This window comes from Grampus griseus, assembly GCF_964374135.1.
Source record: "Grampus griseus genome assembly, chromosome: 4".
In the NCBI taxonomy this organism is placed as follows: domain Eukaryota; kingdom Metazoa; phylum Chordata; class Mammalia; order Artiodactyla; family Delphinidae; genus Grampus; species Grampus griseus.
The window spans coordinates 33,121,119-33,140,699 of record NC_138997.1 but is presented as its reverse complement, the minus strand read 5'-3'; the positions used below and the strand labels follow the sequence as shown (position 1 = coordinate 33,140,699).

At 37.8% G+C, this 19,581-nt stretch overlaps 1 protein-coding gene across 1 annotated transcript; it reads left to right on the top strand.

The window, feature by feature from the left end:
- The first annotated feature begins 9,827 nt into the window (after positions 1–9,827).
- On the top strand, positions 9,828–17,772 carry FGA (fibrinogen alpha chain). The gene is made up of 6 exons (XM_082652650.1): positions 9,828–9,951; positions 11,839–11,964; positions 12,753–12,936; positions 14,031–14,176; positions 14,763–16,101; positions 16,858–17,772. Exons 1-6 carry the CDS (start codon positions 9,898–9,900, stop codon positions 17,565–17,567), a joined length of 2,559 nt encoding a protein of 852 aa, XP_082508776.1. The 5' UTR covers positions 9,828–9,897; the 3' UTR covers positions 17,568–17,772.
- The last annotated feature ends 1,809 nt before the right edge of the window (positions 17,773–19,581 follow it).

Sequence of the window (19,581 nt, the reverse complement as noted above, 5' to 3'; positions counted from 1 at the left end):
CAGCCAAATACTTGTGAGACTTTGGGAAAATAGGAACATTGATTCATTGTCTGTAGCACTCATTCATTCATGTATGCATGAGGCACCCATTCAACTAACATTTATTGACTTCCTTCATTGTACTAGCCCCTGTGCTGGGTATATAGCACATAGTAGCATCCTCCTTTCTCCCAGTACTGTTCTATTCCGTCCAGTTCTCAAGTTCCAAAAAACCAGCAATAAGTCTTCCTTATTCCTCCCTCCCCATATCCTCAAGCCTGTCAAATCCACCTCCTAAATATTTATTATATTCATTTCCTTCTCTATGCCAACTGCCACCGTTCTAGTTGGGATATATATCTCTTGCCAGGATAATGGCAAATGCCTCCTTCTTGTTTTCCATCTTGCTTCCAGCTTTACCTGTTCCCACCTCATCATGCTCCAAACCGCTTCTAAATTCAGAATGCATATAGTCTACCCTTTGAGAATCTATAAAATCCTTTGGGTGAGCAATTTGGTCATAGACAGGACGAGTTATGTAAATATTCATAAGTTTAAATGCAATAATATCACTCTAGTGATTTATCCCAAGAAAATTATTTTTGAAAAAGAAAATAGCTCTTTATAGAAATATAGATAATATTTAAATATTAAATAAATATTTAATTACAGTGGGAAATTTAGAAAATATTTAACAGTGGAAAAATGCACAAGCAAGGTGGTTTATTAGTACAATGGAAGAGAATGCAATGATTACATAATAAGTATAATATCTCTGTATGAGCATAGAGACATTTACTAAATAATAAGTGAAATTTTAAGATGAAAAACAATTCTACAATAAGTTTGTAAAAGTATATATGCATATACTTTTGAACAAAATGTAATCTTGACATGCATGCATTATTTGTATGTATTTGTTTTCCCCAATCGATTTATAAAATTTAATAAAAATACTAAACAAAATAAATATAAACAAGTCCAAAAGTTTCTTATTTTTCCCATGATCACTTTTCCAATGCTTCTTCTGAAATATCATTATGACATTCTTTCATAAACATTTTGGAGGCCCCTGTTTTTGAGTGTCCAGAGTACATATATGGTCTGCATGCTGGGTAATTCAGGATTGATTAGTGGGAAGGGGCTTCTAACTTTCTCCTTCTATACCTCTGCATTGTTTGATTTGTTATAATGAGTACGTTGTTAGTTTTGTAGTTAATTTAAAACCCAATTAGGTAGAGATAAAAAGGTGAATTTCAAATTTTTACTTGTTTAGTTATTAATATTCAATGGTGAACATTGAAGGGTTGTAGCTTAAGAAATGAAGCAAGATATGTACTTCCACACTCAATTGGATCATGTCTCCACAAATAAAATAGAAATGAAAGGATTATCTTAACAAATCAACTTTTAAAAATTTACTTTTAAGTGAAACAAAGAGTTTGGAGCCTCCTAGCGACAGATTACTTTTCTGCACAGCTCAAATCACAGATAACTAATACCCAACCCTTCCCTTCACTTTCTGGGCACGCAAAACTCAGGTCACTGCAAAATAGGACGGCTAAGTACAAAACAGATGTGCATGGTCACACACTTTGAAAAACCCACAGAGGGAAGTTTCCAAAAATAAGGATACTGGTACAGATGCACCTATACTATGACTTCAGGTCATGAACTACAGGGCAGAGTTCTTTAATTAGCAGACAGGAACAGTCATTTATTGGACAACATCAAGATTTTTAAATATACCTCTGAAATGCTATAGCTTTTTTTCAATTCTTTGTTATGTTTAGTAGTTTGGTTTTAAAGATCATGTTTCAGATTTATGGGTAGGCTGAAAGTGAGTGGGAAGTGAAAACATGTAAGTATAGACAGCATATTTGAGAACTTACAAGGTCTAAAGTTCTTAACTCTGAAGAGTATAAACTAAGCCAAGTTATACATAGTAGGTATCTTTGTAGATATAAATTCAGGTGATTGGAGTGAAAAACAAAATACACATTTAACCCTGGGGAAAATTAATCTACTGAAGATTTCTCATCAGTTTGATGTAGCTCAAAAAGAATGGGGAAAAAAAGAGTTAAAGAGAGTAAGATGGGTTAAAGTAGATGGAAAATACCAAGTTGATGATAAAGAGACCAAGAGTGTGGGAAAAACTGTTTCATATACCTTTCCCGTGTGTGTGTGTGTGTGTGTGTGAGTGTGTGTCCCCCAGAGACAGAAGTTAAATTAGTCATACTTCTGGCACACCATTCACATCCATATGTGCTGGGCCACTCTGATTCTTCCCTTTAATCCCTTAATAATCAACCATTGTAATAGATTTGATGCATGTTTATTTGTACATATTCTTATAAATCATGGGTTGTTTGTGCTATGTATTTTTAAATTATATAAATGGCATCGTGCTATACATCAGTATTTCTCAGAATGCTGATCCACAAATTTTTTGTTAGTCAGCATTATAAGTAAAAAAATTGAGAATTAACAGGTAGAAACATTTTTCCTATATTGTGTATGTGATGATTGTATTTATTCAAATGTAATTATATGTCTTTGGAATCTAATAATAAAAAAATTGGCCTATATTTTTTCTTTTTTACATTTTATTTTACTAGAAATTATTTTTATTGCATTTTATAAGCTAATAGGTCTGTGACTGATTAGAAATTTAATAAAACTGGTCGTTTAGAACAAACACTTTGAGAAACACTACTAAGGTCTTCATTGTATTTATTACTTTTTCCATTCAGCACCATTAAGATCTACCCACAATCTGAGTATTTTGTAACTTCCTGTGATCTCTTTTTGAACTGAAGACTTAAAAAGTGAATATAATTTGGTTCCAAAGCTTGTGCTTTTTAAAACTGTATTTTTAATTAACATCTAAGTTCATTTCATTATGGTCAAAGAACATAATTTTGATGATACTGATTCTTGAGAGACAGTTCAAAAATTACTTTGGGACATAGGAATTATCAGAGAATTAATTGGCTCCATAAAATATACATAAATCATAACCACTCTCCAATAATGATCTGCATCCAATAAGAGTATTAATATATTTTTTTCCTTTAAGAAGGAAAATGAACTAAAGGTAGATAGTGACTGGCCTTGTAAACATGAGCTTTGGCCCAAATGGCCTTGTAGCCATGGCCCGTTATGAGCATCGATAATAGGTTTGACCACTGACTTGTAGAACACACCTTTGTTGCAGGTTTGAAAGCCTTTTGGGAAGGCTAGCTGGTGAAATTTCAAGCTCTTGTTCATCTCAGTTTCATTGGGAAATATTTGAAAGTCCAAATGGATAAATTCAGGTCATGACAGTTAATCAGATCTTCAACTGGCTCAAAACTGTCTTTTCCAAATCCCAAATCCAGTATTCTTGACCCTCTCTCCCATTTCCCAGATCTTCACCCAGGTTTGCTTCTGCTGTTAACTTAAAAGCATGAAGTAACCTGAGGTAGATGGGAATCCTTCCTAAATAAATCTGAATGTTGACTCTCCCTAAATAAACAGAGTAGGGCAGATTCCATTCTGTGATGAAAGTGGCCTCAGGGACAAATAGGTATAAAGTGTGACTTTTAGAAAAAAAATCATCTAACATTTAAGAGACCTTGGACTGGAAATGTTTTCCTTCCTAAATCGCTCTTTTTATATCACAAAGCTGTGGGAAGGGTCAAATGAGATTACATGTGAAATTTCTCCAGAGAGAAAAACAAAACTGAATTGTTTTTTGCTGTTAAGATTGGTATTGCTGCATGAGATTTGAATCTAATGTCAGTTAAGTTTGGAAACATCATTTTAAAACTTTAATTTTTTGGCTTTTATATTTTAATAAATTTTAAATTTCAGAATACATTTTAATTTGCAGAAAAGAAGATACAGAGAGTTCCCTACCCCTGTCACCCAGTTTCTCTAATGTTAACATCCGACATTACCATGGCTCATTTGTCAAAACTTAAGAAACCAACCCCAGTAGTCACTCTTTTCTAACTTCCATGCTTTATACAGATTTCATCCGTTTTTACACTAATATCCTTTTTCTGTTCCAGGATCCCATCCAGGATACATTACATTTAGTTGTCATATTTCCTTAGTCAGCTTTGGTAAAAATTTCTTAGTCTTTCCCTGTTGTTCATGAACTTGACTGTTTAGAGTATATTCTGGTGGACTGGTCAAGTATGTGTAAAATGTCCCTCACTTTGGGTTTCTGCTCTGTTATGCTCAATAACTTTTTGTTGAATTTTATCTAAGTAAAATTTTACCAAAATGCCTTCTTTAAATTGCCTTGGTTTTACTATAGAATGGTCTGTTAAAAATAGGTTTCAAGAAGAATCACAGAGAATTAAATGGATCTTGATAATTAAATTACCCCATAATTTTCATATAATTCCTTGCTGTGGAAAGTCTAAATACCTCACAGATACTATTTCCCCAGATCTCAATGCATCCCTATTTAAATAAATACCAACTGATAGATCATGTTTGCTAACCTTTAATAGAAGAACCACAATGAAATCGGCAGTGTGCCAAATTAAATGGATTTAAGCTGTATGATGGTGGAATGGATTCATGTTGTTGATATTAATACATCACTTGATTATTCATCTGCATAATGGTTTTACATTTCAAAAAAGGATTTATACTTTAATACACATTCAACAAAGAATTTGATAATTCCAGTAAAATTTAGTAAAGCACATAAGTAAAATTGATCTATCTTGAAAAATGAATTATTTAATTGATAATGCAGTTAAAAAACAAAGGAAGTAAAGCGGTGGCAAAAACTCAGGGACGTCACCTTCACCTCTCTTTCTCTCATACACACTCATCACACATACATACATACATCACACACACACATAAAGACTTAGCGGAAACTTGATTAAAAGTGCTTAAGTAGGGGCTTCCCTGGTGGCGCAGTGGTTGAGAGTCTGCCTGTCGATGCAGGGGACACGGGTTCGTGCCCCGGTCCGGGAAGATCCCACATGCCGTGGAGTGGCTGGGCCCGTGAGCCATGGCCGCTGAGCCTGCGCGTCCGGAGCCTGCGCTCCGCAACGGGAGAGGCCACAACAGTGAGAGGCCCGCGTACCGCAAAAAAAAAAAAAAAGTGCTTAAGTAAAAGACCATGAAAATCATGCATAAAAACAAAATAGAGGATGATCATTCTATTGTTGGAACATTACAGAATTTAATTCCAAAAATGTGAAAAAAATATTCAATTAAAAGGCTACTCGTCCTGGAACAGTTTAATTACAAGAAATAAAGTAGATTTCTTTCCTGAATAAAGAGATTAAAGAGAAATGCAGTGTGATAGAATCAGGAACCATCAAGAAAAACTCTTTTATTCCTTCCTCATTTTCATAAGTGTAGTTCAGAATTATTTCTGTGTATTTAAGGAAATTCCCAACTTCTTTCTACAGCTATAACTTCCAGGAAAACCATCTGCAGAGTACTGATGAGTTCTGAAAGTAAAAGTCCCATTAGTTCCTCTCAGATCAATCATCATACTATCCCATTCACCTTTCACAGTAAGCAGATTGGTTAAAAACAAATTTCTGTAATACTCTTGAAATGCAGGAGACAAGGAGAGAAAATAATATACACAAAGCTAAGGAGCCTTGCCAGTGTTTTCCAGTAAATCCTTTATAGATCTGTCACTGCTGTCCAAACTTGAGGCAGAGGCCCTGAAAGAGTAGTATACGTGCCAGAACCTCCTATATATTTATAATTCAGGCATTTCAAAATTTAGAAATTAATTCTGGTACTTTCCAGTTGTACACTTAATATTATTTTAACAAAATATTTCCTGTCAAGGTACCATTATCTTCTTGTTATTAGGAGAATAATAAATTTATAGATTCATACAGATTTTTATGCTAAAAGACTTACAATTAGTATTTTTTCAAAAGCATCTTTCATTGTTAGGCTTGAATTAAATCTGATAATTTAAGGAACATTTTACACAAAATGTGACAGAAAACAATGCAGAAACAATATTTCAGCCTCTACTCTGTGCTCTAAAAGTACTTTGAACTTACCTCATGGAATTTTTTTCATTGTTTTATATCAGATTAAACCATATGAAATTGCAGACATTCATCATTTTGATCTACAAAAATGGCAATTTTATATGGTTTAACTTCTTAGCTGCACATGTATTTATTTGCTCCCCAATTGTAAGCAACTTGAATGTACAAGTCTATACATTTTTTGCCTTTCTATCTCAAGAACACGGCATGCAAGACTGACAAATAGTAGACATACAATAAATGTTTGTTATAGTCAAACGAATGAATAAGTGAACTGTCCTCAGAATTCAGTACATTTAAAATAAATTGGTAAAGAAAGGGATGTTCTTTTACTTTCCTGGGATGTAGCTCCCCAGAAGGACAAATACCCCATTCAAAAGAAAGCTGAGGATTGTTTTATTTTATTTTGTTTTGCATGTATTTTATTGTTTTTGGTTTGTTTTTTTTTTTGCGGTATGTGGGCCTCTCACTGTTGTGGCCTCTCCCGTTGCGGAGCTCAGGCTCCGGGCGCGCAGGCTCAGCAGCCATGGCTCACGGGCCCAGCCACTCCACGGCATGTGGGATCTTCCCGGACCGGGGCACGAACCCGTGTCCCCTGCATCGGCAGGCGGACTCTCAACCACTGCGCCACCAGGGAAGCCCTATTTTGCTTGTATTTTAAAGTTATGCTTACACAGTGGCAAATATTTAAACGACTGGATCTGTATTTTACTCTCATGTATAAATGTTGGTGTGTAGATACAGTTTAAAAGTGAAACATAATTACAGCTATAGAATTTCTATTCTTTTTACATACATTATACATCATACAAATAAAATCTATTCCAGTGCTGCCTGATGTGATGGCATAACAAATATGTGAATCCCTGAGTTTAAATACTTATAATTTGTGAGAAATTATATTAATTTCAAAGGATAAATGAATGAAACATTCCTCTCATTAGAGCTAAGGAAAATAGGATATAGTCATCTGTGGGAAAAATGCAATACACAGTGGTTTTGGTCTAAGAAACTGGAAATTTCTTAATTTTTTCCCACTTTTACACTTGTAAAGTTATCCTTATTGTCACATGCTTTTAAACAATGATACTCCTATATATTGTACAACACAGGAATATAGCCAATATTTTATAATAAGTGTAAATGAACTATAATCTTTAAAAATTGTGAATCACTATGTTGTATACCTGAAACTTATATAATATTGTTCATCAACTATACCTCAATAAAAAAATGATATTCCTTGCATTATTTGTTGCCTATTCACCTGCATGGCTTTCTGGCTAAACAAAACCTACTTCTCCATAGCTGATAATAAGGCTTGCTTGTGAGGTAAAGAGCCCAGCCTGGTGCTCATTCCTGCAGTGCTGGGCCCAAAGAGAGCCTCAAAGGTGCCTGGTTAGGGAATTGTGGCACTGGAGAGATAACATAGGAACTTTTTATTTAGGAACATTGGAACATTCTAGGAGCCATTTCTGGAGCTTGTAATGTGTATGTCGAACATGTTACATAGTGTCACATTTTATGTAATCCTCACAACACTTCAAGATAAATATTGTCATCTCTACACTGCAAGATAATTATTGTCATCTCCATCTTACAGATAAACAAGCTGGTTCAGAGAATTTTATTTGTCCATGTCACTCAGCTGGTATGCAGATCTCACTCTCTACAAAGCCCACTGTCCTTCCACCACACTGTGCTGCCACTGTTACAGCCTTCCATCACTCCAACAAATACTTACTGGTACTTATCCTATGCCTGGCATTGTACTAGACAGTGTGCCTTGGCTTCAGGAAACTTAGTGTGGAAGAGACAAAAAATAAACAAATAACTTTCCCATATATACTGTCCAGTAGTGATAAAGTAAAATGAGTGAAAACCAACTCAGGTTGGGTGGTCAAAGGAAGCATTTCTGAAGAGGTGCTATCTGAGCAGAGCCCTGGATGAAGTAAGGGAGTGAGACACGCAGATACTTGAAGGAGCCATGGAACAGCAAGGATGGTGCCACAGGTGGTACCTTGGAAAAGCCCAGACATGGCACCAGAGTGCTGGCATTCAGTCACACTGGTTTCTGTTAACTTACTTTCAATCAGATTATGTCCAGCCAAGTCAACTGAAACTCACCAGATTACTGTCTGGGAACTTCTTCCATATACCATGTTTACCCCTAAGAAAGGCACTTCTTGTGGGCAGAGGAAAACATCTGGGGAAGTCAGTCTCAGATCCTATACATTCCTGGCATTTTGCTAGTTCAACCACTGTGGACAAGTGTAACCCAGCTTTCCATGGAGTCATTGCCCTTCATAACCTGGATAAGACTCTAGGGTTCTCTCTGAGCCCTGAAGCTGCTTCAAAAAAGCCACATCAGAGGTGAGCTTGATCAGACAAAGAACCTTCCATGGAGCAAGCAGTGTAGGAGGGTGCTGCCTTGTACCAGGGCTCTCACCCATTTACAGCAAGCTTCACATGCCCACAGAGCCTGCGACAGGGCTCAATTTCACAACAGTGGAACCCGCTCATGCTTTCTTGCTCAATGAAGCCCCACACCTTTTGGGGAGAATATAAAGACCATTAAAACATGTCAGTTCTCAAGTTTATGATCTAGTGGAAGAGATGGACAATGTTCCTGCAGTAATAAATGTCATGAGTGGTACATGGTCTAAGGAAATATGAAAGAACAAGAGATTGCTTTCAATTGGAGACATGAAATCAGGTACTATGTAAAGTGTCCAACAAAGTCCCCAGCACTTAGTAAACACTCGATAAATTTTGGCTGTTATACTATGATCAGGATTGGCTTCACATAGGAAGCAACATTTGAGACAAGGTAGGATTGGCAGTCATATTACAGGATGCCCAGTTAAATATGCATTTCAGATAAACAACAGCAACACATTTTTAGTATGAATACGTCTGAATATTGCATGGGACAAACTTACACTAAAATATTTTTGCTGTTTATCTGACGTTCAAATTTAACTAGGCATCCTGGTTTTTTATTTGCTAAATCTGACAACTCTTAGACAAGAAAATTTGATATGGAGATGAAAATCGGGGAAAATAAATTAGCATGTCCAAAGGTACAGAAACTGGAAAGAAATAATAATTGTTATTGGAGAACATAAAGTGCCATGAAAATACTATTTCCTTCCAGTTTCTGTACCTTTGGATATGTGGCAATCTGAGGGCTTTACAAGGATTAACTCATTTATTCTTCATAAAAACATGTGTGATAGGTTATTACTATCCCCACTTTAAAAATGAGGAATCTGGGGTATAAAGAAGTAAAGTAATTTGTCCAAAAGCGGAGCTGGGAAATGGTGTAGCTGGAAATATGAACCTAGAATGTTTGGCTCCAGGGGCTGCTTGTTTTAACCATTCTGGATAGAGGAAGCTTATCAAAGGCCTTCAGGATCAGCTCATCACCACAGTCAGTCAAAAGTCAGATCAACCAACCATAATTCCTGCATAAAGTGAAATCTCAGTTGTTAGATCTCTGCTGGTGGGCTACAGCTAGCCTGCCTCCACCACCCTCTATATTCTTTCAAGTACTCGAGTAGAGATAGGTCCTCCCATGTTTCCCTTTGCATTCCCAAAGTCACCCTGTTCCTGGAATGTGGGATCTTCCACGAACTGGGCTACCTTTGCAACAGTTTATCTGAAGCAAACAAGCTTAGGGAATTGAGCAAGAACTTCTGGGACACCAACTTTACAGAAGGAGCAAGGGATGCAGGGTGCATGTTGACTGTGTCAATGGGACAAAGATAATGATTAATCAGACCTCCTGCAGACTTAAATGGGATGGGAACTTGGCGTGGAGGCAGTCCTTCTTTCTTTCAGCTGGAGTGCTGCTCTTGAGCCAGCCCCACCCCCGGCAGAGATGGATTCTGTGAGGGTCCTCTTCCTGGTCCTGAGTGTGATGGGCGCAGTTCAGGTATGGCCTTCTTTATTTCCTCTTCTCTTTCTCTCTGGTGTTTATTCCACAAAGAGCTTGCAGGTCTGAGTCAGCCATGTGTACGTCCTCACACACTGTTAGCTTTATAAGCTGTAGCCAGTGGAGGCAAGTCCCTAGATGGGCTTGACACCTCAAGAATACAGGGTAATATCACCCTCAGAGGGAGACTTAGTGGGACCAAAGTGTAAAAATTCACAGGGGAATCTTCGACACCTATAGCTTGGTCTTACATTGGATTTTTTCAAAGAGAAGAAATTTTTGCCATCTTTGTTGCTGTAAAGCCTTGGGATTGCTAGTTAACAGAACAGATCATTCTTATGATAAGAGTTTTTAACCTAGTTATTATTTTATTGCTATTTGTCCATAATAAGCAGAACAGTGGTTTAATGTAGCTTTTCTGAAAGGTTGTTTTTGTGTTTCTTTAAGACAAATAAAAAGCAAATTAGTTATCTTTGAAAACATATTACATAGCAAAATTGGAAGAGATTAATTGATAGGCAATACGTTTTTGGGAAGCAATTGTATTCTTTTAAGATAATTACAAATATTGCAATAATTCCTAAAGTTTGACTCCAGAGACCTATGCAAAAGAAGAGAAACTGCATTCAACAAGATTTTTCAACTTCTATCTTATAAAAACATGGTAAATATGTTCCAAACTCTCAGTTACTTCCAGACTGTGAATTATTCTGTTTTATTTCTTTTCCTTTATTGCACATAAACCCTAATACCAGAGCAGAAGGAACTAAAGAGTATTTCTAACATAATTTTCTCCCTTATACAAATAATAAATAAACATTTTTATGGGAAACAAGACTAACATCATTTGTTAAGGTTATACTTTGCATAATGCATGTTTCATTTATTTCTCCCTTATTGGTATAAATATTTAATTTTTGCCTGTTTTTACACTTTTTCCAATGTATGTTTGAATTTATGATTTTATTTCTTAGATGAAAAGATTGTACTTGTTCACTTAAATAAGTTGTTCTTGATTGCTTGAGTTAATATTACTATTATTGGGGTATTTTTTTGAATGAGACAGAAAATGTTAACTAATTATAAGAATAAACTACTGAGATTGATAGTCATAAAAATCCTTGTAACTTGGTGGTACAAAATAAAAATAGCTAAAACCTAAAACCAACATTGATTTCTTAGGATATAACATCTTGTTGGAAGAATATCTATATATCTTATTTCACTTGATCACAACAGAAATTTTTTTTAAAAATCTGTATTTCTAATTATAAGGTGTTCCAAAAAAAGTATCTTTCATGGACCTTTTTATATTTTTTTGCTCTCAGTGTTCTTTTTTTTATTTCAAATAAAAATAAATTATTATGTGAGTAACCCAAAAAAGCATTTCTAAGTCTGAATTGGCTACATTTGTGTCCTTGTATATACTTGGTCAAATTATAGACCCATAAGGTCATTGTGGTAGATACTTGAAGGAGAGACAGACCTGAAGCTAAGATGGTGTAGGTTTTTTCCTACTAAAACAGAGTTAGAGGAGAAAGAACTGAGTTTTTCCATTATTTTTCTATCTCCAGACATGAATGAAAATGTAAAGGCAGTTTTAACTACGCTTGTTGATTCAAATAATTTTCCTTTTATAATGGATCCTTTAAAGCTCCTAACATTTATTAAATGCTTGTTTAGTGTAGAACACAGTTGAGATTTGTACACTCATCTCCTTTAACCTCACAACTCCACGAAATAGGCATTAGGATTTTCATTCCAAAGATAAGAAACCTGAAACTTGCAGAGCCCCTTGGATCCCTTGCTTGGGATTTACAGGCATGCCATCATCTCCTCCTTATCTGCTTAAAGACCTCTCTTTTGTGTGTTTATGAATCCTTAAAGGCGGCAGATCCCAGTGAAGGTGAATTTCTCGCTGAAGGAGGAGGTGTGCGTGGCCCAAGGCTCGTGGAAAAACAGCAGTCTGCCTGCAAAGAGTCGGACTGGCCCTTCTGCTCTGATGAAGACTGGGTGAGCCGTGGGCATAGGGAGTGGAGCAGGACGGTCCTTTGCTGTGCTGCTGGCAGCTCACACAGGCTGATACTTTAGGTCACAAAAAACTTGTCCAGTGGGAAATAATCTAATAGCTTCTTACATATCAAATTAAAGAAGACAGATGGAAAGGAACTTAGTCCTGAGAGCACTGTTTATATTACCTCTGAGACTCTGGGTCATTGGTGGGATTAACAGATTGGATTTTAGTTGTACGTTCAGGCAAATACTAGGAACCTGAGTATTACGACCTCTGGATTTCATGGGTTCTAATTTATGGTTAAGTGGACCCCCATTCCAGAATTTCTTTAAGATCTCTGACTAGCCCTCTTAAACTACGTTTAGGTCAAGAGATGATCTGAAGAGACTGGGGAGGGGAGCAGTGGGGGCTCATAGAAACCTTCAAATTTATACTGGATCAGAGGGATAGACACTTTTATTAATTTTATTTTTAAAAATTTTATTGAATATAGTTGATTTACAATGTTGTGTTAATTTCTAGTGTATAGCAAAGTGACTCAGTTTTATATATATATATATATATATTCTTTTTCATATCCTTTTCCATTATGGTTTATCCCAGGATATTGAATATAGTTCCCTGGGCTATACAGTAGGACCCTGCTGTTTATCCATCCTACATATACTAGTTTGCATCTGCTAATCCCAAACTCCCAATCCTCCCCCCGACCCTCCCTCCTGCTTGGCATCCATATGTCTGTTTCCAAGAGATAGACTCTTAATGTAATTTTTCCTCTTCATTCCAGAACTACAAATGCCCTTCTGGCTGCAGGATGAAAGGATTGATTGATGAAGTCAATCAAGATTTTACAAACAGAATAAATAAACTAAAAAATTCACTATTTGATTATCAGAAGAACAATAAGGACTCTAACACATTGACCAGGAACGTAATCGATATTTTGAGAGGGGATTTTGCCAATTCTAAGAGTAAGTATTACAGTTAGTGCTTTGACTTTATAGCACACAACCAAAACAACAAAAATCAGAAGTAGATATGATGTCTCCTTATTACAACTGTGATTTTATTCCAAAGTACTTTATGCAGAAAAATATACCTTTATGATATCCCTGAATTTTAAGGAAGGGGCTTGTTTTTGTTATTTATATCATGTAAAGGAGGTTGGTTTAGAATTGCTTTAAGGTCACAAAGTAAGTCAGCATTTTGGACCAAAGACTAGAATTTAAGTGTGTTCTTTTTTAAGAGTATACATGGAAAATAAGATGAGCCCAAACTTTTGAGTAGATACTTCTGTTTCTGTCTAACAAAGGAGGAAACTGAGAGGTCAGGGGACTTTCTCAAAGGCCAAAGGCACAAAGCTATCATGTGGTGAGGCTGGGAGTGCAACCCACAGACTCCACCTAGCTTATTATGAAGTGTTTTGCTTTGTTTTGTTTTGTTTAATTTAAAATATAGAGCCATGTTGTCTCTTTCTCATAGGTCTAGGACTAAGTCTCATTAGGACTAGGAAACTCTGGACTCACTCTGGACATGGGCAGTGAGCTTAGTAAGGCCTCAGCTCCTGAAACCTTGCCTTGACTCTTTATATCCTTGGGAGGCACACGGCTAATTTAAAGTTGATTGTGCAAGAGCAACTGGCAAGCGCATGATCTTGTTGACCTAAAAAAAGCTTAGGAACAATTTCAAATCTATAACTGTGAAGAAAACCTTTTCAGTAAGAAAATCCAAGAATATATTCACGTCCCTTGATTAAGGATATAATGAAATAATTGGAATGTAATCAAACTGATTATTTTATCTCAATTATGCCTTTAAAATTTCAGAGTTCTTGTCTTCTGCATTTATTTGGATTACTAATAAGGCATCTTAAGTGATATCCATGGATGACTGAAGGATATTGTCCAAATATCAAACGCCTAATAGATTTAGAAATCCCAAATTAAATGTCCAAACTATTATAGAAGTAAAATGGGGAATATCCATAAGCAAATTTCCTTCTTTTGCTGGCTATTACAAGCAAATCACTCAGCAGCTACTTCAGTACCCATATTTGCTATTTCAGACAATGAAAATACATTTAGCCAAGTGTCAGAAGATCTGAGAAGCAGAATTGAGATCCTGAAGCGCAAAGTTATAGAACAAGTACAGCATATCCACCTTCTGCAGAAAAATGTCAGGGATCAGCTGATAGATATGAAACGACTGGAGGTGAGTAATTATGTGGCTCTGACCCCAGATTTCTTTGTTTTTGAATAGCAGGGAAAGGAAGGCAATAGTCATTCATTAAATGCCTACTCTATGTAAAGCAATGTGTTATAGCCATCATCTACCTACAAAGTAAGTATTATTTCCCCCACTCTACAGATGAAGAAAAAATCTCAGTGCTAGTAAGTAAAATTTCCAAGGGCACGTAAAATGGTAAAGTTCAAAAGCAAAAACTCAGTCCTTGCGTCTTATTCCAGCCCCTGCTTGTCCCTGACATCACTGTGTCTCTGAGTCTTCAGCCTCAGTCTCACAGAGGATCACATCATCAGTGTCTCCTTTCAGAGGGAATAGCACTTTGCTCTTGATCTATTCTAAGATAAATCCAGATGCTCCTATTGCTTATTCTGACCAGCCTTAGAATACCCAACCTCTCTTTCACTGAGGATACTACATAAATGAAGTATTGATTGGTAGGTCTCCAAGTCAAAGAAATGAAACCAGTTTCCAAAAATTAAATTAACTACTAAGAACTCAATAGACCTAGTTTATTATAGCTACCTTTTTTCTTTATCTTCCCCTCCCCCTCTAGGTGGACATTGATATTAAGATCCGATCTTGCAAAGGGTCATGCAGTAGGGCTTTAGAACATAAAGTAGATCTGGAGGACTATAAAGATCAGCAGAAGAAACTTGAACAGGTTACTGCCATAGACTTACTTCCCTCTAGAGACAGTCAATATTTACCACTGATAAAAATGAGGCCCGTTCCAGGCCCGATTCCCAGAGAGTTCAAGAGCCAGCTTCAGGAGGCCCCTCCAGAGTGGAAGGCACTGCTGGAAATGCAGCAGATGAAAATGGAGTTAGAGAGGTTTGGTGGAGATGGGCAAGCCAGAGGAGACTCTGCATCTCATGGAACAGGATCAGCATCAGAAAGCCCCAGGAGGCCTGTAATTAGTAGTATTGGAAATGTGAACCCTGGGATCTATGGACCTGGAGGTTCTGGCACGTGGAACACTGGCCATCCTGATCCCGGAAGTGCTGGCACGTGGAACACTGGCCATCCTGATCCCGGAAGTGCTGGCACTTGGAACACTGGCCATCCTGATCCCGGCAGCGCTGGCACTTGGAACATTGGACGCCCTGAGCCCGGAAGTGCTGGCACGTGGAACACTGGCCATCCTGATCCCGGAAGTGCTGGCACTTGGAACACTGGACGCCCTGAGCCTGGAGGTGTTGGCACTTGGAGCTCTGGAAGTTCTGTGTCTACAAGTTTTAGGCCAGATAGCTCAGGGCATGGGAACATCAGGCCTTCCAACCCAGACTGGGGCACATTTGAAGAGATGTCAGGAAATGTAAGTCCAGGGACAAAGAAAGAGCTTCACACAGGTAAACTGGTCACTACTAAAGGAGATAAAGAGCTTCTGATTGGTAGTGAGAAGACCTCTGGTCACACAGCCACCACTCGTCGTTCATGCTCTAAAATCGTCACAAGGACTATTACACATGCTGATGGTCGCACAGAAACGACCAAAGAAGTGGTAAACTCCGAAGATGGCTCTGACTGTACTGACACAGATTTAGACTTGCGGTTGTCTGGCAGGGGTAACCTAGATGATTTCTTTCATAGGCACAATGATGGTTTTTTCTCCTCTACGTTTAAAGAACTTGACAGTAAGATCCATTCTATGGGCTCAGACTTAGGGGATATCAGCTCTCACCACCTCCGCCTACCTGAGGTCTCTTCCAGTAGTAAAACTTCAAGTCATGGCAAAGAGTTTGCAAGCAGTAGCATGACTATCAACAGAGGAGGCTCCACGTTTGAAAGCAAGGGCTATAAAATGGCAGATGAGGCTGGAAGTGAAGAGGATCTTGGCTTCAAAGGAGCACATGCCACCAAGAGAGGCCATGCTAAAACTCGCCCTGCCAGAGGTATCCGCACTTCTCCTTTGGGGAAGCCTTCCGTGACCCCCTAGACTAAGTTCATTACTCCTACAATATGTCTCCCATAGCACCTTTTACTTCTTTCTTAGCCCTCTATCATGCTTTATTGAAATTACAGGTTTTTGCTTATTTTTTTGTGCTAGACTGTAAGTTCCATGGGGGCAGGGACTTTGTCTATCATGTTCATCTCTGTATTCCCAAATGCCTAGCAGTGTGGAGTCAGCATTCAATAAATACATGTTAAATGAATGAATGAATGAATCCCTCTGGAACTCAATTTAAAATTTGTTTAACCAAATTCTTTTACCATTCAAAATGTGTGCCATTGGAAATTGTCACTCAACTGATTAATCATATTTTTAGTGTGTGTCTCAGTTGACATTGAGATCAGGTTAGAAACAAGTGATATTAGTATTAAATGATGCTTAGATATCTTTGCTGGTTACTTGCAATTAATCAGGATGTGCAAGTGAAGTTCCAAATTCATTGAGAAAAATCCCCCTTGCAATGTGTATGTATAAATGCTACTTACTTGCATAAGTTCCATCCCAGTGTAAGCACATCCTTTCTCTATAAAGGGAAGGAAGGAAGGAAGGAAGGAAGGAAGGAAGGAAGGAAGGAAGGAAGGAAGGAAGGGAGGGAGGGAAAGAAAGCCAGTATCTGCCTTCATTTAATCTGGGCCATTTAACTTTGTAAAGTTAAATGAGAGTAAGTTCTTCCAACCAGCTTAATTTTTTTTTTTAGACTGTTATGATGCCCTCCAAACACATCCTTCAGGTGCCCAAAGTGGCATTTTCAATATCAAGCTACCGGGATCCAGTAAGATTTTTTCTGGTTATTGTGATCAAGAGACCGGTTTGGGAGGATGGCTTTTGATCCAGCAAAGAATGGATGGCTCACTGAATTTTAACCGGACCTGGCAAGACTACAAGAAAGGTTTCGGCAGCCTAAATGACAAGGGAGAAGGAGAATTCTGGCTAGGCAACGAATACCTCCACTTACTAACCCTGAGAGGCTCCATCCTTCGGGTTGAACTAGAAGACTGGGCTGGGAAAGGGGCTTATGCAGAATATCACTGGAGGGTAGGCTCTGAGGCAGAAGGCTATGCCCTGCAGGTCTCCTCCTACGAGGGCACGGCAGGTGATGCTCTGATTGAGGGTTCTGTAGAGGAAGGGACAGAGTACACTTCTCATGCTGGCATGCGCTTCAGCGCCTTCGACAGGGATGCAGACAAGTGGGAAGACAATTGTGCCGAAGTCTACGGAGGAGGCTGGTGGTACAACAACTGTCAAGCAGCCAATCTCAATGGCATCTACTACCCCGGGGGCTCCTATGACCCCAGGGACAACAGTCCCTATGAGATTGAGAACGGAGTGGTCTGGGTCCCCTTCAGAGGTGCGGATTATTCCCTCAGGGCTGTTCGCATGAAAATCCGGCCTTTTGGGACACGATAGGCTGAAGGAGTGGCAGTGAGAGCACTCTGTTTTTGTGTTTAGTGAAGAGGAGAAAATATTAAGGAGGAGATAGGAGTCGAGATTCTTTACAGCCTACTAAAAATTCTCGGGTGCTATTTTATTATTCTTTGTACTGTAGCTAAATGTAACTGAGACATATTAGTGCTTTAAAAAATAAAGATATATGAACTTTAAAGCTTTAAAATAGCTCTGTGGGTTTTAAAATTTTTATTAAAATGCACCAAGGGACATTCGGTACATCAGGAAGGGGGTGTTGAGTGGAAGGTCCTCTCTGCAACACTTAAGGGTGGAGTTCTGAGAACGTCTCCATTTCCCACACCACCCAAAGTCATCGGGTCATTGTAAAGTAAAAAAGTAATTTCATCCATTCTACCTGAATGGTTTTAAACCAATATCTTAAGTTGCGAATCATTGAACTGAACACTGGCTGGACTTTGTATAGGAATTTACACGTTACTAAGTACATTCATCTCTTCTGTTGGCAAGCAAATCCAGCAAGGCAGGAGAAGCATTCTTTCCTAACAGAAATAGAGATCTATCTACTTCTTAAGTCTTCTAATGAAGACCATAACGCACATAGAATTTTTTCCCTAGAGTCTAACCAATTTCTTTCAGAAAAATACACGAAAAAAAAGAATTTAAAATCTTTTACATATTTACAAGTAGTCCAAAAACATTGAACTTACACATTAATAAAAAATCCCCACAGCATTCATTTGACTTCATTTTTCACCAATCATAAAGTATATCCTGTGATGTAATACCTGTTATTAAAGTAAGACATTCGCTTGAAATCATCTCACTAAATATGATCTATGCCATATCCATAAATTCAACATGTTTACATTGGTCAGTATTTTATATGATCTAAAAATAGATCATCTTTGATCTTGGTGAACTTAGCTCCTGGCCCCAATTTTTAACTCACATTTTCTTCTAGTGAGAACCACTTGCCACTTACCCTTGGAAATGTATGAAAATATTCCAAGCATATTGGGATCCCAGTACATTGCCCTCACTTGCACAGTTTCTATCCTAATGTAAATGCATCCTTTCTCCTAGGAAGGAAACAAGGGGAAGGAGGGAAGGAAGGAAGGAAGGAACGAAGGAAGGAAGGAAGAGAGGGAGAAGAAGAAGGAGGTAGGGAGGAGGGGAGAGAAGAAGGAAAGACACCAGGGCTCTTGTCCAGTGCCTGGGGAGCAGAAAAAAGGTGAGTAAAAGAACTTGCAAATGAGTCACATATGAAGCCCCAGTATCCTTGCATTTCCTTATGTGCTGTTGAAAACCCTTCATACAAATAAGTGACGTCCCCTACAACTTTGTATAACTGGATATGAACTTCTTCAAAATTAAAAGGATTTTCATTCATTTCAGACATTAGAGTGCCATAGTATTTCTCGGCCTACCACCTTTACACCCACACATCTGCCTCCACAGAATTGGAGTTGGAAGTATTTTATTTTCCAGAATATCACACTATTAGGGACAGAATTGGGTCCCAAAACGAAATCAACTTTGATTGTGAAGGGCCATTCATTTCTCATTTATTTTGAAGGCTTTGAGTTTATTAGCAAAGAATAAGCAACCTCTTAATTTAATAAACAATAGCCAATATTAGCAGAATCATGATAATTGGAGATACAGTTTAGTTGTGAGTAAAGACACCAAACATCTCTTTTTCCACTTTATCTTATCTTTAACCTATTGCCCTATTTCCCTAATTCCTGAAATTAAATACTAATTCAGCCTCTCTGACTCTCATTCACTTAGAAGCCCACTTTAACTTAGCTTTCACTCGGTTACCACTCTCTTGACATTGCTCTCTTAAAAGTCAACAGGAATTTTGGAGTTCTAAATTTAAGGTCCTATATTCAAGTCCCTTCTGCCTGATTTTTTTCAAACATCTGCCACTATTGTCTCCATCTACCTCTTCAAGCTATATTTCTCTCGTGCTTTCTAGTATGCCCTGCCCTTCTGTCTCACCTTTCTCAGT

Bases quoted from the DNA above. Each gene is read 5' to 3' on its own strand.
- FGA (XM_082652650.1), top strand. From the start codon at position 9,898: ATGGATTCTGTGAGGGTCCTCTTCCTGGTCCTGAGTGTGATGGGCGCA. The intron at 9,952-11,838 runs GTATGGCCTTCT...GAATCCTTAAAG, and splicing joins GTGTGATGGGCGCAGTTCAG to GCGGCAGATCCCAGTGAAGG. The intron at 12,937-14,030 runs GTAAGTATTACA...TTGCTATTTCAG, and splicing joins GGATTTTGCCAATTCTAAGA to ACAATGAAAATACATTTAGC.